Source organism: Pyrus communis, chromosome 7, assembly GCF_963583255.1.
Source record: "Pyrus communis chromosome 7, drPyrComm1.1, whole genome shotgun sequence".
Taxonomy (NCBI): domain Eukaryota; kingdom Viridiplantae; phylum Streptophyta; class Magnoliopsida; order Rosales; family Rosaceae; genus Pyrus; species Pyrus communis.
Genome location: NC_084809.1, coordinates 26,549,297 through 26,570,280, shown reverse-complemented (window position 1 = coordinate 26,570,280; position 20,984 = coordinate 26,549,297). Strand labels below are relative to the sequence as shown.

The 20,984-nt window shown below is 35.3% G+C and overlaps 1 protein-coding gene across 2 annotated transcripts; it reads right to left on the bottom strand.

Annotated features, from left to right (window-relative positions):
* Positions 1 to 30: 30 nt before the first annotated feature.
* LOC137739820 (tRNA threonylcarbamoyladenosine dehydratase) lies at positions 31 to 7,826 on the bottom strand. 2 transcript variants are annotated; one of them, XM_068479536.1, is made up of 11 exons: positions 7,643 to 7,826; positions 7,424 to 7,464; positions 6,700 to 6,817; positions 5,924 to 6,071; positions 4,408 to 4,620; positions 3,343 to 3,477; positions 2,679 to 2,813; positions 2,344 to 2,559; positions 1,365 to 1,489; positions 1,118 to 1,175; positions 31 to 370 (listed from the first exon to the last, which is right to left on the bottom strand). In XM_068479536.1, exons 1-11 carry the CDS (start codon positions 7,732 to 7,734, stop codon positions 260 to 262), a joined length of 1,392 nt encoding a protein of 463 aa, XP_068335637.1. In that variant the 5' UTR covers positions 7,735 to 7,826; the 3' UTR covers positions 31 to 259. The 2 variants fall into 2 exon arrangements, with proteins under 2 accessions (XP_068335637.1, XP_068335638.1); XM_068479537.1 differs by having other exon boundaries at positions 7,436 to 7,464.
* Positions 7,827 to 20,984: the final 13,158 nt, after the last annotated feature.

The following is a 20,984-nucleotide window of genomic DNA, read 5'->3' as shown; positions in this document are numbered from 1 at the left end:
AAGAAAACACAAATAATCCCCAGAATATACAAAAAAACGCTCTTTGTTTCGAAGCCTAGTTTCAAGTTCCAATAGTAATATAACAACCATGTTCATGTAAAATACGTATTTGGTGAAGATTGAAACGCTGCTGAAACGGATCCAAACTTTATATCGCTCGAGTTTAGACGTACATGTATCAAAGGATGTCAGTTACAGAGACCTTCTCGGATCACGAGTTGTTACTCCGTCTCAGCTCACGAGTCACGAGCCTCGTTGGTTACAAGCCAAATTCTAGCTCAGCGCGCTTCAGAACAGAGGTCACTCTATCGAAAAATTCTGCTTCTCTTTCTTTAATATCCTCCAGAGTAGTCGATTCATGTTCGTCTGCCTGAACAGAAGAAGCAGACCATGTTAGGAAACCGTAAAAACCGAAGAAACAAAATAAAGTTCTAAGGCAACTAACACAACACCTATAAAAACTTGCATCGACATCAGACTCCTTCGTTACACCAGCAAATCACATTACCATGCAGATCATACCATATTATCACATACAGGTAAGAGGATTTCTAGTTTGCTTTGGTTGCCGTCGGCTACGAGGTTAGCATTCCTAACAAAAGTGGCTCTAGTCTACGGTCAGATGAACGAACCGCCAGCAGCTCGTATGAGAGTAGGTTTAACCGCAGTTAAATTCATCCCATGGTGTCCCAGCAAATCCCTCGTTCGAATTAAGGGTAAATGGGAATGATTTAGGATACATCTCCTTGTGATTCTGAGGAAACTATTACTAACCCAATGAAAATCGAAATTAACTTGTCACTTGCAAAAGGGAAGGGAGAACAATTTCAAGCTTATACGTACTAATCGAAACCAAAAACGATTTTGATAGTTCAAAGCTTCCACTAGTTTAGATGCCGATCCATTTGATGATTAATTGGGGAACTCAACGTCTACCATACAGAAAGAAAAGAACTTCAACAATTTAACATGAATAGGAAAGACAAAAAATATTGCAGGCAAATGAGAACTAGCATGTACTTGCATTTTATGAACACCAAATTCAATCGAAATAGCTGGCTTCCAGGTTTAACGAAGCACCGATAATGTGCCAAAAGTTGAATATACTCTCACATACCTCTTTAAATTTTAAGAGAATTAGGTTGGATACAGATGCCGGCTTTTCCCTGTCCCACCTGGAAGAAAGGAACAAGAAGTTGAACACTTCAGTGATAAATAAACCTTTAATCCTTCAAATGTTTGTGCTTAAAGAACGAAAGATTCTCTACCAAGTTCATTGTTTCACACAGGTATTCATTTATGAGATTTAAACATGAAATATTATAATCTTGCTGATCAATGGTAATACAAAAGTGAATCCGTACCTCACAAGCATTAACTCATTTACCGATCGCCACATCCCACGTCCTACATCTTTAGCGAATGGCTCTCTTGCACTTCTTCCATGCCACAACTCTTTTGCAATATACATCACTTCCTCAACATCCACCTATTAAAAAGGGCAAATGAGTATTGAAGCATTACTTAGATGCATATTTTAAGAGAATAAGAACACTGAACAGCCACAAAACAATTAATTCTGATGAATAAGCCCATGTTTCTTTTTTCCTCTGCATACCAGTAAAAATCGGTAGAAAGTTGTGCTCACATTGACTATAACTATCCTATCCTACTGACTAATAATTGGCACTTAGAACGGAACATTAAAACATTCGCAGATCAAAAAACCAAAAACAGTGTTTTGGCATAAAATATGTCAGTTGTGACTTCAAAAATGACATGAAATACAAATCCTAGTCCATCGCAGAATTGACTAAAATATTGATGAGGAATATAGAGAATAATTTCAGAGGACTAAATCAAATTAACGGAGCATTCCATTGATTAGAAGCCCCACAACCATTTGGAGTGGATTCTTGAAATGATCTTTGAAGGCAGCTCATCAATGTCAAGGAACCTTACAAAAGAGAGAACGCTTTATGTCACCATAGAACCACTCTTGGATTCGACATGAGGGTATGCATTATGTAATTTCCATGCTATTAGATTCGACATGAGAGTATGCATTATGTAATTTTCCATGCTATTATTACAGGAAGCTTTTAAATGCTAATTCATTAACAAAAACAATAAAGAACAAAGAAAATACTATTAGCCATTCGCAGTCCAACAGCTCCACAGTCCCAACTACACATGACCCAGTTAAGAACAAACCTATATCATCCCATTAAAGTAATCAAAAGAAATCCTAAAAGAAGTTAGAAAAGCCATAGCCATTCCCAAACATTCAACGGTACGGTAACCTCAAAGGAGCGAAATTTAAGGGAGGAGACCTTTCCATACCTGGACATGCAAGGCAGTTCCATACAATGACTCCTCATGTTCAATAAGGCGTTGGTGAAGCATCCGGTAATGGTCAATGTCCAAATTTACTATAGGCTCTGTTTGAACTTGCAATCCAGCCAGTTGTGTCAAAACAAAGGAGGCCATGACCTGTCCAAATATTGCAGGGATGGTGCCAAGAACAGGTATTATGCGAACCCTGAACCCCGGTAGGATCTGATGTCATAGTAAGAAGACAGTGAATTTTTTTACAACACCTTAAGAAATTTACGACACCTGGGATCTATACAATTCAATGGAAGTAAATAACCAAATAAATTAAACTAAATCATTACCTGATAATCTGAAGGATTTTCTTCCTCTCCAGCTGGTCCTTTGAATGGAAGAAGCTTTGCCTTAGGCTTCTCTAATGAAAATACAACAGTTACGCGACCCTCAATGCCATAATCTCTCCTTAAACGGTGTCGTACCTGTAATTACCAATTTGATAAAGAGATATAAGAGCAATGCAAGAATCCCAACAAAACATCATTATCTGGCAACATAGCATACTAGATTGTCTGACAAGAAAACATTCCCAGGCATTGTTCTGTGGGATAAAGGAAACCCTTATTAATTAAAATAAAGATGAACTGAAAAAGTTGAGGAACCAGATGTCCCTAATATGCTCAAAAGATTGACCAGAAATACATCAACATATTTTAAAGGTATCTTAATAGAAAATTGTCAATAAACAATTGACTAATGCTACATGAATTTTACATGCAATAATTCTGAAAGCCAACAAAAAATGAGAAGCTCTGGCAAAATACAGGTACTTAAGTGTTGGAACAATTTACTGCACAAAGCTAAAAACTATTTCCACTATAAAAAATATAAAAATATATAAAATAAAATCGTAGCAAGGTTTAGCAATAGAAAATTGTCAAATAGATCCTGGCGACAAATCATTATTTGTGTTACAAAAACTATTAATTAAATTAAAGTCAAGATCCTTACAGATCGGGATAATGGATCATTTGTTGATTGTCTTAAATCAGCAACGCGTATTCTAGTTGGGTCAGCTCTAGCACCAGCTCCTGTTGCTGATAATACATTCAAACCCCTACGTACACACGCAGCAAGAAGTGCCACCTATTACATATGATAAATCAAGAATTGAAAAATGAACTTTCAGTTCCTAATAGGATACAAAAATAATTTCCAGAACAAAAAACAGTACTGCTTGTAAAACAACTACTGAAAGATATTTGTTGAGGCTTTCTACAATGTGGGATGCATGCAGTGGGATGAGCTTTGCACTCCTAAGCATCAAAAGACACTGATGAGCGGTTGAGATTTATCTAAATAAGATTTAGTCAAATCTCAACCACTCGTTCGTGCAAAATGATGTGCAGGAGAAAATCATGTGCAGTGGTATTATAGCAGGAGAATAGTTATAGATGTGCTTCAACATTTGCATTATTTTAGAAGCAGCTTTGCATTTCCTCGCAAGTACAGCCCTTTAACGGACTATAGGATGCTTATTCATTGATCATAGAGAAAGGTACAAAACAACAAAAGCATATGGCCAGAATGGAAGCATATTAAATGATTTGTCACCTGCGGCATAAATCAATTAATTCATCTGATTAATGCAGTTCCCATATTTTCACATAAAGTGATACATACATGTCTAATTACATAGTATATGCGGAGAAGGGATAGAATCTGCATCCATAAATTAAATGACCAAGCATTTATTTGCAACTTATCACAGGCCCCAAAATCAAATATGTTCCCCAAATACCATATCTGATGGATGAAGCAATTAAGTCATGGTCACCGAAGAATTATTATGAGACTGTAATCGTTGCATATACGATATCAAACTAAGAACTAATGGACCTTCTCTCTAACTGATCTATAGACCTACGAAGATATTCAAATAAAAAAGGAAGACAGTACAGATATTATTAAATTTACCTTACAGATTGTTAGTGACTTATTAAACGAGAAATCAGAATAAAAGGCTAGCTAAAATAAAACATTCAGACTACTTTCAGTTCCAGGCAATAGTGGTACCTTTGTATCAATGTTATCAATGCAATCTAAAACAAAATCAGGATGACCCGCTAGGATTTCTTCTTCAGATGATTCATTGTATAATAAAACTTTTGCATCTATGTGGCACTCTGGGAAGATTGACAAGAAATGCTCTTTCAGACATTGAGCTTTTGGGATGCCAACATCTGCTCTTGTTGCAACAGCATGTCGATTGAGTGATGAAACTGATACCTTGTAATGAAATGAACATACAAGTAAAGATGTTAGAAAGAATTTAGAATAGAAGATTTTAGGAGATGGAGATAGGGGAGAATGTGGAGAAGGATGCTCTCCTAAAGCTAGGCATCCAACACTTCTATGACATTTATATAGATGCTTTTCAAAGACGAAAATAAACCAGTTACAAACACAAGTTGTGGATCTCAGACAGTAATAAAAACACTTCTTACAATCCTCTTCAAGCCAGAGAAAACAAGTAAAAGATGTCTAGCTTGCAATACCTCCAAAAGTGAACCCAATCAAAATAAGAATATGTATGAAAATGAATAAAACAAGATTCTGTGATTAGATTGGAGATAAATTTATTGCAAATTACTTGATTGCATATGTTGAAATGGAACTGCATGAGAGTATCAGATCTCACTTGATAATAAATAATCTCTATTGCCTAGTATCGCCAACAACTGTACAAAATTTGACATAGTTTGTTTGTTTTTTTAGTTTATATCTATATACATTTAGCAGGTAAATGATAAGATAATTGATAGCTGTTACAATTAGAGGACCAAAACCAATTGGATGTGGACAGGCCCAAGATTTTTGTAATGCAAGGTTTCCAACTCCCGATGTGGGATTTTATATCCATAACTCGTGCAGGCTGCAACCACATCAATAATTTTAAGTAGTATAGATCACTAGACAACCACTAGAGCCCAATAGCTTAAGCTACTAGGGAATGGGCCAACAATGGATGTAAAGCTAACACCCCACCGTGCATGCACCTCCTGCTGCAAATTGAAAATTAGGGAAATGCAGACAAACCTACAACTTGAAAATGAACAAAGAAGTTGGGAATTGGGATTGGAGGTTTTGAATGCAAAACCTCCTATGACCAGGTATTCCCAGATTTCTGGAGCCAACATTTTTGCAGAACCTCTTGGGCAATAACCTCATTATATTCCTTAGTCAGTTCATGCTCCAAATTGATAAGGAAGGGAACAACGTTCTTGCAGAACCTCTTGGGCAATAACATCTTTATATTCCATAGTCAGTTCCAATTCATGCTCCAAATTGACAAGGAAGGGAACACATCTCTTACACAAAATCCTTTTCAATACCCTCCTCTTTTTCCTTCTAATTCCCAAACACATCAACATTCTGTTCTGAGCAGCAGTAGTGAATTCAGAAACTTTTTGAGAGATAGGAACCTTTGCAAGGCTTTATTATCATGTTAAAACTAGAGAATCAACCCAAGAAATTTTTAATAGGTGGAGAAGCCCAAGACATGAGTAACGCTTAGGCTTCACAGAGATACCTGATCAAAGTCCACAAGGAGGAGCCTTCCAACCCCTGATCGCAAAAGCATTGATGCAGCATGACTTCCAACTCCTCCAAGACCAATTACCACAACATAGGATGCAGTAACTTTTTGTTGAGGCTCAAGTCCGAAAAATTGAATGTTCCTGTTGAAAACAAAAGGCAGTATGTATAGCTACGTAAACCATTTTGGAAGATCCCACCATGGCTCAAGTCCTATCTTTGCAAAAATCCTTGTTATGTGGAAATGTCATAAAGGATTCTTATGCATATTTAATAATATGCTCTCTTATAGGAAGAATATTCATATTAAGAAATAAATCTAAAAATAGAGTCCAATATTCCCTCTTTTCAGTCCTGTACAGGTTTCGTAAGTAAAGAACGCGAAGAAGACCATACTAGCCCTTTTCATTGAGTATTTTGCCAGCTTTATCACATCTTTGATGAAGACTTAAGATCTATGCTTTTTAAGGATTGCTGATTCCATTTTCTTGCACTTTGTGAAGAAACCCTTTTGTATGTTGAAATAATGCTCTATGGAAACTGTCAAAAATTCAGAACCTAATGACATTTAATATTTAAAATGCATTGAATAAATGGCTACAGAATTTTCCTGGTTTAAATGAATGCTATGAAAGTAAATGTCTTTAAAGAAGAAAGAATTGTGGTAGGTATTCAATAAATCAAAGGATAGATTATGAAACAACTAATCATGTATGATCACTATAGGAGAGAGTGCCAAACAAATGGTTTGCAGGAATAAAGATAATATACCTTGTTAGTTGTTCAGAAACTATTTCATCACTTAGAAGATCTACACCAGCCATCTTGTTATTCCCATTCCCAGGAACTGCACAACAATTTGTTCGTGTCTTGGAAACAGGCCCTATACCTGGAATAACAATAAAAACGACAAAAGAAGGAGAAAAACAAACATCATAGCTACGAACTTAATGGAAGACAGATGGGGTAAGTCAAAATAGAAGGTGAACACAAAAAACCCATGAATTTGGTATCAAAACAGCTGCAATATACATAGACTGCTTTCCAAGCAAGCATTTTTCATCTATTTATGCAGGTGGTTAGGCTCACTTGTGAGCAATAGGGCATTGTTGTAGACTCGAAGAGACCTTTTACAGATTCAATTTTACTCGGCACAAGGTACACATAGCAACGGTAAGTTCTTCAAGCATTTCACTTCTATTATATGTCCTCGAATCATAAGTTGGTGCTGAATTAAGCAAACCAAAATGTCACATGAACCCAACAAAACATTTCAGTCCTACACTCCTACCATAACGTAGAATGAAACATCTTACGAAAAATTGAGACATGGTGCACTGGTGAAACTCCTGCATAAGCCATCACTTAACGATAAAGTGAGAAACTTCACATATTTTTTACTTGAAACCCAATTCAGGCAAAGACCAATTATAACTTAACACCAAGTAAATAAACAGCCTTTCTCTACAAATTAAATAACAATTGGGTAACTTACTATGCAACTCACCTCCCTTTTCATCGCATCCGTTGACAGTCCTGCGGAGTAAGAAGTAGATAAATCAACCCCAGCACACCAAAACCCCCTTTACCAGTGAGTATCATCATATTCGTATCGAAAAATCAATAGAATTTATACCAATATCATCATATTCGTATCGAAAATCAACTCAATCAGCTACTGATAACGGAAAAAAAACTCTAGTGACTGACTGACCTTGGTCGAAACTTCAAGAGAATGATGGTGGAAACAGAGCCTACCAGAGCTCCAAATCCGAGCAATGCCAAGCATCTTGCTCTCTCCTCCATCTTCTGCCGCCCTCCCTCCAACCTCTGGTTTTTTCTTATTTTCTTTCGTTTTTCTGGGTTGCCAAACACCCCAATCTCCGGAACATTGGCGGGGAAGGGGGACAGACAGGGTTTTAGGCATCGCAACTCCGGTAACCGGGTTGACAGTGGCACCCGACTTCAAATGGGCTTAGTCTAACATGGGCCTCGCACTATATAAAGCCAATAGTTTGGTTTCGAACCACACTGTCTTATGGTATGAATTTTGACATTATCTTTTATTGCAGCTCTCTAGCAGAGGCGGAGCCTTTAGATTTTGCTGTTATACTTATGAAAATGATGATAAGGATGACACCATATCAAACCCACAAAACGTCGATTGCTTACCACACAGCACAATAATTTTTGTAAGATCAAGAAAGCGTTTCAGATTGAGACTTTTGAGCCTCTTCTAAGCTAAAATCTTAGCTCTGCCACTGCTCACTAGTACATTGTTGTGGCTAGCCTTTATACAATCATAGGGGAACATTTTAGCAGAAAAGTTAGGAAGAGTATCCTTGGATCATTTTTATTCTGGCATTCGCAGCATTAGTGAGTATACTCGAGGACATCAAAATCTTCACTTACCTTATCATGGTGTGCTCTTACGCAAGATTTTTAGTGTGCTCAAAACACAGGATGGTACATTATGTGTCTCTATACAAGTGGTGAGATTCTTGTGTTAAAAAATTAATAACATAAAAAATAAAATTTTCTACCATTTATATAATAACATATGGTGTACCACTTGTGTTACAGCCAAAGAAAAATTCTCATGCTCATACATGCCACATCAAGGAAATCAAGATTCAATTCAGCCTCTTCAGGTTCCAAGTAGACCTAGCATTTGTGTCGTGTTTTCTATGTTTGTATCATTTTTGTGACATACTCGATATCTTAATGGATCATGTCGTGTAACATCCGTTAAAGTAAACGGGTAATATGACCCAACCCATTATCCGTTAAAGAAAATATATTTTAAATCAATAAATAATGAAAATTTAAAAATTGAAATTCCGTGAGTAGAATAATTCATAAAAGACAATCGACAGTTAAATTTAAATCTAAAATTTATTGATTATGGTGTCAGATTTCGGAGTTGACACCTTATCGAAAGTTGTAAAGTTTGTCACTACGAGTGATTGTATATTTTTTTTTTTTTACATTTTTCACACTCCTACAATAATTAATATTATTTTGCACTCAAATAAAAAACACTATTCATGAGATTTGGAGGGTTTAAAAAATATAAATGACCACGTAATTATCATCTAAGCATAGAGAATGCAATTACGAGCATTTATATATGCTTTCACATTTTTTAGACTTTTACATTAATGATTATGAATTTTATTTATTTTGAACTCCTCTAAAAATACTATTCATGAGGGTTTGTATGGTTTTGAAAATTCAAACGACGATGTACCCATCCTCAAAGCGTAGAGGATGCAATCACCGCATATTTTTTCACATTTTTCGCACTTGTAAATTAATTATTATAATTTTTTTAATGTGTTTGGTATTTTTAAATTACTTGATATTTTAATTTTTAATGTGCTTATAATTTTTTTTAATATCACTCTTTGCCTATAGTATACTATAAAAATAAATAAATAGATAATTTTTTTAAAGTTATATACAATAATAATACAATATATACATATACATTATGACTATTGTATTATATAGTAAGTTTTTTTAGTAGTTTAAAAAATTAAAATCGTCAATAACTTTTTTCCTTAATATGTCGAAACTGGTTTACCGTATATTACCCTCGTATAAACCTATTAAAGATCCGTTATTAACGGGTTCTTATCATATGACCCAATAACAACTCGATTAGTTATCGTGTTGACCCGAAATTTGTTATTTTCGTGTCGTTTCGTGTCAAAAATTGCCAGATTTAGTTCCAAGGACGGACAAGAAGCGAGAACATGTGCAATGACCTGTCCTTTCACTATTTTTGCGGACCATACTTGAGAGTTGAGATTAAATTCGAAACGAGCTAACATTCACATTTCGATATGACCCCAAAGGAGGTTGTAAACGTTTAATTGAATGTTTGATGTTGGATACTTGGATATTGAATTTGGAATTTTGGAGGTTGAATTGAATAAATCCCAATATTCTATTTCATTATACAATAAAGAGAAATTTTATTTGAAATCATATAACTTCTTTCTACACCTAACTTACTCTCTACTCCCGCATTATTTTTAATTAAAGAATTAATCTCTCTTTAAATCTAAATTTATTACCTAAAATGTCCTCCCATACCCAATTCAAAATGTTAATTTCTCTTTACACCCATTTATAAAACAAAATTTCAAACTAAGTAGTTTTGTTTTCAAAGAAATTCGAAAGTCAAAAATCTTCTAGGTCCTATGTACCTGCTTGCAAATGCAATTGAAGTATCTGAGGCAAGAAAGAGGAGGAAAAAAATTGACGAAGCTATAGAGCGTTCATGGCCGGCAATGTTGAACACAGTGCTGAACTTCGATTCGTGTTGACTATAAATTATCTCCTAGTTTTCATGGAGGTCCTTTTATTTTGAGGGGACTCCTTGAAGATTTGAGTCCAAAGCACATCACCTAACCATGATTATAGAAGGTTGTTGACAATTGACATAAAAGATGTGGCCTGTAACTTAGGTACTTCTTCAAGGCTTTTGCTTGTTTTATATGTTGTTTATTTAATTCGAATGGTTTGAGAGTGAGATGTTGGTTCATCCAACTCCTCCATCCTTGCTGGAAATACGGTTTTAGCCATCGATAAAAAAAATTGTTTTTCTGTATAAGAGTTATTAGGGTTTTAGTCAGAATGAACGTAAGATAAACAAGGAGTGATGGTAACGTTTAATTATAATGTGTGGGTTTATTGATAAATTGTAGTTTTATTATTAATTTCATTTTGTACTTGATGGTTCTTATGCAAGATGATAAAACAGACAATTAACATTTAAAATTTAAGTTTGGTGTAGAAAGATGTTATATGGGTTTAAATAAAAATTTCCTACAATAAAACTTCTGTAAAGTCATAAAGTTGGGAACAAACCAATTTTATAATTATAGGAGGTTATTACTTAATAGAGGTGCAGTTAAAAATATTATTTATTAACTTATTTAGCCTTAATAAATGTTATGTTTCCTAGTAGGAATTTTTGGACACCAAATATTTTATTTCTTGCACCTACATATCACAAGCTCAAAAACGTGGTATCAATTAACCACATGGTCCACTAGATGGGACAAATTTCAAGTTCATATTCCATACGGCACGTCCTGGGTAGCTGGTACTCTTTTTGAAAAAAAAAAAAAAAACATGGCATCAATTCTAAAAATTAAAGCATTGTCTCAAATAATTTTAGATAAATATTTTAATTCATCATAAACTTTTATTTGTGCTATTGTATACTTTTGTACTCATTGATAATTATTATTGTATGGAGGTGGTGTTTACTTAATATGGGACCCAAAAAATAAAAACTTATTACAATGTGAAATTTATTCTTATACATAACTGGTGTCAAATTGGAATCAGAATTTTTATGACTTGGGAGTTATTCCTTTATATAATTTACTTTAGAGAGATCTACTGCAGTATAAGACCAAGACCGAAATGTTTCGGTTCAGTATAAATTTGGTACACGCAATGAAATCTAACCGAACCATATAAAAAATATTTGCTTCAGTTTTGGTTCCACCTTTATATTGTACCAAACTGAACAATGCCAATTCTATAACGTCAAGCATGTGAGCTCTAGAATTATATTTAACGAGTTTAACCCTGGAATTTGGGAGTTTTTTTACAAGAAGCAATAGAGTGGTATTCCGTTGAACTTCACAAACAGTTACAGAGGTTGTTAGTCGGGTACATAGCTCCACTTACCAAGAAATTGATCTGAAATAAATTTGTGCAACCAAACAAATTATAGTAAACCCCTATACAGCTACCACAAGCATTGCCCTAACCTACAAAACGTCGCCAACACAAATTTGTCACAAAAACACGACAGATGCAACAAACCTATACCCACAACCGCATAGGTCATCGTAGAAGTGCAAGGCCACGTAAAATTGTCCATGGTGCAAGACCACATAAAGTGTGAAATCATTTAAGTTATTGCTATTTTGTGGGCTTTTCTTTGGCCCAAACAGAACCACCTACTGAAAGAGACCAAAATCGTACCATTATCAAACGGTACAATATCAATTCAGTGCATGCCCAAACTGATCCGAAACATACCGAATATAATTTTGTTTCAGTTATAGTCTCTAACTGAATCGTACTGTATTGTGCTCACTCCTACTATCAAGAGAAAAAAAAAACTTTGCATATTTTAACCATTGAATCTTGAATTTTTTTTATTTTTGACCAAAGATCTAACATTTAAAATACGCGTAGTAACTAATACTCTGAGTGTAAAACACCACAAGCGTTTTCTATATAGCAATCCAAAACTAAACAAATAACGTAGTGAAATTTTTTAGTTGTTGAGAGAAAAAAGAGTATAAATCCAAAGCCTTTCCAGTTTTACAATTTATTAACTGCTATAGTAGCATATCCATACATGCATATGATATAATTCTGAACACCAAGTTGGTTCTTGGCAATGAGCTAGGTTAATATATAGTTGCTTAATAACATCGATCTAACAGTTAGTGGTTTGGGCCAACGTGGCTTTCCATTGACAAATTAATGTGTGGTGATCGTACAGCTGTTTCGCGTAGTATTAGGTTGTAATGGTATAGTGCTCCGTCCACCAAATCACTTGGCTTTCAAGCGTCGACCACGCTATACAATGTTATCTATGCAGCCTGTGCTTCAACTCCTATCCTAATTTCCATTGGGAATCACGACCTACAGTCATGTTTTTTGGGTCCAATCCATCATCTCCTACGATGATTGTAGAAATTCCTATCGAATTTCATTGGTTTGGGGATTCCAATTCGAATCCCCATGGTTTTCACACCCAACGTTGAAAAATTAAATTTTTCGATCCAAAATAAGATTTCAGTTCGAACTTTGCTTCACCCTGACCAAAATTGACCCAGAACGCGGCCGCCAAAAGTGGCGCCACTGACCTCAACTCCAGCAACCTTACCTAGCAACGCTAGGATTTTCTTCAGTTTGAACCCGAGCCCATATAGGCCTGGCTTCACCCTGGTCCACATACCAGCCCTTTGGGCTTTGGTGTCTCTGCGCCTGCAACACACTGGATCCCAACCCTTGGTTGATGCATCCGTGTACCTACCCGCACACGATCCCAACCGTAAACCGCGCCGAACCCTGGTCTATTGGGCATGCAGCCCACCCGTGCCTACCCCAGCCCAATTTTGGGCCTGGACCTCACGACACAAATTTGCTCAGCTCACTCGTGGGCTTTGGCCCATTGTTTGGGCCCCGAGTTTAACCGCCTACAATTTTTAGGCATTTTTGGGTTTTATAATTTTTCACCCACACTTTAATCTTGGCCCAAAATCCAAACAAATAATTCAATTATAACTCTAGACATGAAGATCTATTTGCATATTTTCTTGTAGCATATTTCTGTGTGTGCATATATGTATTTGTGTTTGTCTGCAAGAACATATGAACCTGAAGTTCATATTTCTTTCGAAACCCGAAGTTCTAAAAACATGCATTGTTTGAAAACCTGAAGTTTTTCTTTAAAAACATCACCGATAAAAACCCGAAGTTTTTTTCATGTAACTTTAAACCAATAAATGTCTATTAGAACCTGAATGTTCTACTCCTATGTGAATGGATCGATTTTTCTCCATTACACTAATCACATTCTTGACCATTTATTTTTTGATAGGGACATTTTGAATTTGAACAAACTCGACTTCACCGCTTTAGAGGTCTCTGGAAGAAACTTCCTCAAGTAGGTCCAAGATGTGATATTCCACCTCACCGCAAAGAATTTGCATCCCACCATTGAAGATGAGACGAACAACTTAGTTGGCAAAGCTGAGAAAGCCAATACCATGATCTTTATCCGAAGACACATGATGCACTGCAAAATGTGTGGGGCGTGTGTGTGTGTGAAGCCGTCAGGTGCATTAGCATATACTAATTTTTTTGAGTTGACATCCACGTCCTGCTAACCTCATCAAACCAATCTTAATCGAAAACCACAATCGTATTTTATTGGCTGTTTAATTACCAGCCGCCATCAGCACCCATCTTGCTTTGCTCTTAACCATCACCAATTCAAAGTATCACCAATTGGCCAAAGAAACAATATACAGTATATACCTTTTAGCCTATTTATGTTCTTTTCGATGTTTAGCCTTTAATATTATAATAAAACTGAGACCGTTTCGCCTGAAAAAATATATGACATGTACGTACAAAATTATCCCTTTTTGATATAATTAGGTCACCGTCACAAAATATTATTATTTCACGTAAATTATAATATAATACACACAAAAAATTTTGCTATTATTTGAAATTTAAAAAATTGAAATTAGATTTAATTACCACTGGAAGAATCTTTAACACTAGGAAATCATGAAATTACGTATCTCTATGGGGATTTTGATATGGAAATTTATATAAAAGTTCCCGAATGACTTACATTGATTTGATTAAATATTTCCAAACCTCGGAATTGAAGGAAATATTTGTAAAAACTAGTTCATTTGAACAACATCTATGCATGCAATTAATAATTAAAAGGCGGAATCATGCTTGTATGAACTCAAAACAAAACTTTACCCATAAAATTCAAAGCCTAGTAGTTATGGTGAACCAAGACTTAACTCAAGATCTAAGAGAAAGAGTTGAGATTTCTTTATACCTTTGAAGCACCTCTTTGCTTAGTAAAGGTTAATCACCCATGTGAGGGTCTTCTTTCCTTTGTCACCTTGCTCCTTGGCTCCATGGATGTGGATGGAGGAACTTTGCTTCTTGGCTCCATGTCTTCTTGGATATGGATGGAAGAATTGGTTTCTCCAAAAGTCCCCAAAGTTGGAGACCTCTAAGTTCCGACACCAAGGATGGTTGAGGAAGAAGATGAATGACCATGGAAGAATTAGATGCTAGTAAATGCCCCATGGTGGCCGGCCTCTCTAGAGAGAAAGAGTGAGCCAAAGTTCTCTCATCTTTCCTCAAAGAAAACCCTAATGAAGAAAAGGCTATAAAGTCACATTTATACCTACCTTCATTGGAGTGGCAAACTTGTAATAAGTCCAAAACCCACTCCCTCTCTAAGCATGGTTGGCCTCCCTATTGTTAGTGGGTTAATTGCCCAATTTGTTTTAGTTGTCACACAACTTAAACCTTATGTGCCTTGTGGACCAAAACCCTTTTGTCACTACTACAAAAGGGCCTTATAGTGTAAGTAGGTGGTGTCGGTTTAATATAATATAGTGTCAGACTAGACAGTTGCGACACTTATTGAACATGACGTCGGATTTATTGTCGCTTATAAGTGTCATAAACATTTAATGTCGCTTTTAAACCGATGTAAAGAGGCGGATCCACAGAGGGACCTAGAAGGTCCCAGGACCTAGAAGGTCCCAGGACCCCTCAGCGATCCTAAAATGCTGCTAGAAATTTTCCGGGAAACCCGTGGACGAGAACACAAGGTCTATGCTGCAGCTTGCAGCTTGCAACAGAGAAGAAGGCAACGGGGCTGCAGGGAAGAAGAAAGAAAACATGGTTTTTTAAAAAGTTGGCCCAAAATGCAGTGTTTTGGCCAATTTATTTTATTTTATTTTTTGTTTAAAACTAATGAGACAAATGGTGCCGTTTGTCAATTGTCCCTGATTCCATATGCCTAGCCCTACATAGGCCATCTTTCCCAAGAGTCCCTTTCCTTTCCCCGTTCTGTTCCTCTGTTTTTCCCCTTAATCCCCATCTTTCTTATATTCACCCAAAACCCTAAATTTCTAATCCCACCCAATCCCATATTATAATTACATTACTCTAGTATCATACCTCCACTTGTTTCAATTCTCTAAGCCACCACTATTTGGTTCAAAACTCAAGTAAGTTTTTTGGTATTCTAATCTAATCTCAATTAAATTATATTAGATATTGGTGGAGATTTTTAGTCTATTATTGATATGATTGTTGATATGTTTTATGTTTGTATACTCATTTTATAAAGGGTTGCATCGAACATTTGCATATGTATATTTGCTTATTCAGTTGACTTTGGTTTTACCGGTTGCAACTATTTCAGTGGAGAGGGCATTTTCCGCTATGAATATCATTAAGGGTCCACTTCGCAACAAAATGGGAGATCAATGGTTGAGTGACAACTTAGTTGTTTACATTGAGAAAGATGTTTTTTCATGTATTGGTAATGAAGCTATCATGGAACATTTTCAAACTATGAAACCACGTCGTGGATGTTTGAATTAGAATTTTATAGCTTGTAATGTTGTTTTGCACATGATTTTTGAATGAAATGTATTATATTTAACTTTTCAATGTTATTTTTATTTATAAATTTTTTGACCTTTATTATTGGGACCCCCCGAGTTTAAAATCTTGGATCCGTCACTACCAATGTAAACATTTAATGTCACTTAAAACCGACATACATTTTAATAATTTTTAAATACTAGTGTCGGTTTAAATAAAACAATGTCGCTTTAAATAATACAGTGTTGCTTTTAAGCGACATAAAATATTGGTGTCGCTTCTAGCCGACACTAATTATTGTTTTTAAAATATTTTAAAGCCTACATCGGTTCTTAGGGACATAGATTTTAGTTTTTTTAAATATTTTGAAACCCAATGTTGGTTGTAAGCGACAGATTGATGATACACTCTCCCCCATGTATTCTTCTTCCTCTCTTGCGTTTTTCTTATTCGTTCTTCCCATTTACAAACCCTCCCCATGTGTTCTCTCTTGCACCTTTCTTATTTGTTCTTCCAACTTCATTTGTTCCTTCTTCACAACAGTAAGTTTTTCTTACTTGTAATATTTTTATTTTCTCCTCTTATGTTTTATTTTTATTTACAATTTATTTTTGTAGGGAATTTATTTGAGCTGGTTGAGTACATAAAGAATTGATCGACGACGGAATTCTTCCATAATTCAGGTTTTTATCACTAAATTCTTTAAATTTTAAATTGTATGATACACAAGTTTATTTATTTAAAAATTCTAATTTAAGTACTTAGATAAATTTCTACTATTTTTGTTAAATCAATAAATATTTAGTCAAATTAATTAATTTTGTCACTTGAATTGTTATGAGAAAATGGAAATGAATAATATTTATAAGCATTTATGTTAAATTAACAATTATAAATATAACATGAACTTATAATATTTAGTAATATAAGAATATATTATGTTAAATTAATAATTAGTATTTATTTATACTTTCATTAAGTATAACATAAGATTTTGTGGTATCTACTAGTATAAATATTTTAAATTGAAGATCAAGTTCATTCATTGTATTCATATAGGGTCAATGAGTGTAGCTGTAACAAATCATCAAAATTGGAGTTCAAATCACCGTTAAATCGTGATTTTTCGTTGATAACCGTCAAAAAGTTTTGTCCGGTTACTTGATATCTGAATATTTGTTTTTTGCCATTTTTGGTGTATGCAATCTCGAAGCATATATAAACAAGTTTGATGGTTGAATTTAGAATACGTATCCCATCAAAACGATAGATTCACTAACACTTAAAATTTATTTATACTTTCATTAAGTATAACATAAGATTTTGTGTTATCCACTAGTGTAAATATTTTAAATTGAAGATCACATTCATTCATTGTATGCATATAGGGTCAAGGAGTGTAGCTGTAAAAAATCATCTAAATCGGAGTTAAAATAACCGTTAAATCGTGATTTTACGTTTATAACTGTTGAAAAGTTTTGTCCCATTACTTGATCTCTGAGTGTTTGTTTTTTGCCATTTTTGGCGTATGCGATCTCGAAGTATATATAAACAAGTTTGATAGTTGGATCGTTGAAATTAGTTTCGTAGAATGCGTATCCCATCAAAACGATAGATTCACTAACACTTAAAATTTATTTATACTTTCATTAAGTATAACTTAAGATTTTGTGATATCTACTAGTGTAAATATTTTAAATTGAAGATTGAACTCATTCATTGTATTCATATAGGATCAAGGAGTGTAGCTATAAAAAATAATCAAAATCAGAGTTAAAATCACCGTTAAATCGGGATTTTTTGTTTATAACCGTTGAAAAGTTTTGTCACGTTACTTGATCTCTGAATGTTTGTTTTTTGCCATTTTTGGAGTATGCGATCTCGAAGCATATATAAACAAGTTTGACGGTTGGATCGTTGAAATTAGTTTCGAAGGATGCGTATCCCATCAAAACGATAGATTCACTAACACTTAGAGTTTATTTATACTTCCATTAAGTATAACATAAGATTTTGTGGTATCCACTAGTGTAAATATTTTAAATTGAAGATCGAATTCATTCATTGTATTCATATAGGATCAAGGAGTGTAGCTATAAAATGTCACATCCCGGTTTAAACCAACGCAAAATTCAATTGTTCCGATGCAAAGTTCAATTATTCCGACGCAAAGTTCAATTATTCAGAGATAGTGTCGGTTTTGACTGAAGTAACGTGTTCATATTTCGACGCTAAGTTTTAATCCATATTCAAACCTCCTTCTTTCCCATTTCTTCCGTGCTTCCATTTCTATCTTTCATTTATGCCTCGTTTACTCCCTCTCCTTCTCCCATTTCAACCTTACTCTTTCCCCCATTTCTGCTATACTCCTGCTCCTTCCACTAACTTGTGCAATGGATAATTCTAGTGAAGATCAACATTCTGACGAACTTCATTTGGAAGAGGAGGAGTTCGCAGCCGGTTCTTTTCTGAATTATTATTAAATTCAATTTTTGTTTTGTGTTTAAACTTATATTTTGCTTAAACTGAAAATTTACATTGCTTTCCTGGTTTTTTTAATTGTTTTTTATTTTTTATTTTTTTTGTATTAATAAGGAACATCTCAACGGAGGCGTGGATCCTCAATTCCTAAATGGACGAAACAGCTTTGTTCATTTGATTCTTCCGGAAAATGCATTAGTGATAATTCTAGTGCTTTTGCAAAATATATAGCAGGGGAGGTTAGAGACCACAGAAATCTCCCGTTGGTGAGTGATTGGCATAAGATTAAGGAAGAAGATAAAGGAAGTTTTTTGGAAGAGCATAAAGGTATAGATATTTATATTTTTACTTGAAAATAGAAGAACAAGTCAATGATAGTAATAATAATTGATTAGCTTGGTTTTTTTTTTTTTTTTTTTTTAATGGATGTAGGGAAATATTTTTTTTGAAGACGCAGAAATAGTAAAAATGCCTATGATCCGCCATATGACGCTTAAGGTTGTGGAGCATGCGCACAAAGAGTTTAGAAATAAGTTAAAAAAAAAATTTTATACTAACAGAGCAGCGGAGGTGCGCAACCACCTTCTTCGCGAAGTGAATCCTGCACAATGGGTTGCATTGGTGATTTACTAGAATAGGGAAAAAACAAGGGTAATTGTGGCATCCCACATCGCCCAGGGGAGTGATCCTTATATGTATATTCTCATCCCTACCTAGCAAGAGGCCTTTTGGGAGCTCACTGGCTTCGGGTTCCGTAGGAACTCCGAAGTTAAGCGAGAGGGGGGCTAGAGCAATCCCATGATGGGTGACCCACTGGGAAGTTGCTCGTGAGTTCCCAAAAACAAAACCGTGAGGGCGTGGTTAGAGCCCAAAACGGACAATATCGTGCTACGGTAGTGGAGTCGGGCCCGGGAAGTGGTCCCACCCGGGTCGGGATGTGAGAATTTGGTATCAGAGCCTAACCCTGGTCGCGTGTGTGCCGACGAGGACGTCGGGCCCCTAAGGGGGGTGGATTGTGACATCCCACATCGCCCAGGGGAGTGATCCTTATATGTATATTCCCATCCCTACCTAACACGAGGCATTTTGGGAGCTCACTGGCTTCGGGTTCCGTAGGAACTCCGAAGTTAAGCGAGAGGGGGGGCTAGAGCAATCCCATGATGGGTGACCCACTGGGAAGTTGCTCGTGAGTTCCCAAAAACAAAACCGTGAGGACGTGGTTGGAGCCCAAAGCGGACAATATCGTGCTACGGTAGTGGAGTCGGGCCCGGGAAGTGGTCCCACCTGGGCCGGGATGTGACAGTAATTGCTATGATTTATTTCGTTATCACTCTAAATTTGTCTAAAATTTTTTTGTTTTTTTTCAAGTTGCTGAAAAAAATAAGATCAATAGACAAATGAAAACAATGAACCATACTAGTGGAACCAAATCTTTTGCAAGAGTGCGGCAAGAATTTGTATGGATTGTACATTTTGAAGAAATGTTGTTAGTTTTAAATAATCTATAGTTGTTAGAAATTTTATTTTTAATATGAGGTTTGCTTAAAATTGTTTGTATGAAATTTTATTTTTGATAAAGCGGAAGAAGCATGGAGGCAGATCCCGTAACCTTTTTTCGTGAATGTCATACACGAAAAGATAAAAGTTGGATTGATGAAACTTCGGAGTGTACAGGGGTAATTGATTTTTTCGTGTTAGTGTTTTGTTGTTATTAATTTTTATTATCTATAGCTTATTTATCTGTTTTACGATTGTTTAAATTTTTATTTTTAAAAATTGTAATGCAAGGCAACAATGGAGAGCAGTCTGCAAACTTTGATTGAGTCGGGCTAAGAGGATAATGAAGAACTTAGGAATCGAGTTTATGTTGATACAATGGGTCCTGAGACTCATAATAGAGTCAGAGGGTATGGTCATGGGGTGACTCCTGATATGGTGTCCTATGCATCTTCTTCATCTTCTACATCAAATTCCTCTAGGAGGTCATGTAAGAGTTCAATGGCAGTGCTGATGACTCAAAATAATGAGTTAAGAATGAGGGAAGAAAATGCTAATAATTGGATGGCGGACCTAGAGGTTAAGATGGAACAATCAGAGCAGTGGCAGAATCAGTTGATTGCGATGTTACTGCAAAGATTTCAGCCGCAACCACCGAATAGCCCGGGAACCCAACAGTCAGTTTTTGTATATTATGTGGAATGTTAGATGTAAAATATTTGTATATTTTGGCACTATTTTGCTTGTTAATTATTTTTATTAATGTTTGTTTTGGCCTATACTTAAATTTATTATTTTGGTTATATAATTTTTTTTAGTTACAATTAATTGGAAACGAGTGCAGATTTTCAAACAATTTTATTATTATTAAC

Coding starts and splice junctions, on each gene's coding strand:
- LOC137739820 (XM_068479536.1), bottom strand. CDS start 7,734: ATGGAGGAGAGAGCAAGATGCTTGGCATTGCTCGGATTTGGAGCTCTG. Junction 6,818..7,423: donor AAAGGGAGGTGAGTTGCATA/GTAAGTTACCCA, acceptor TTGTTATTCCAG/GTATAGGGCCTGTTTCCAAG. Junction 1,176..1,364: donor AATGAGTTAATGCTTGTGAG/GTACGGATTCAC, acceptor CCTTTCTTCCAG/GTGGGACAGGGAAAAGCCGG.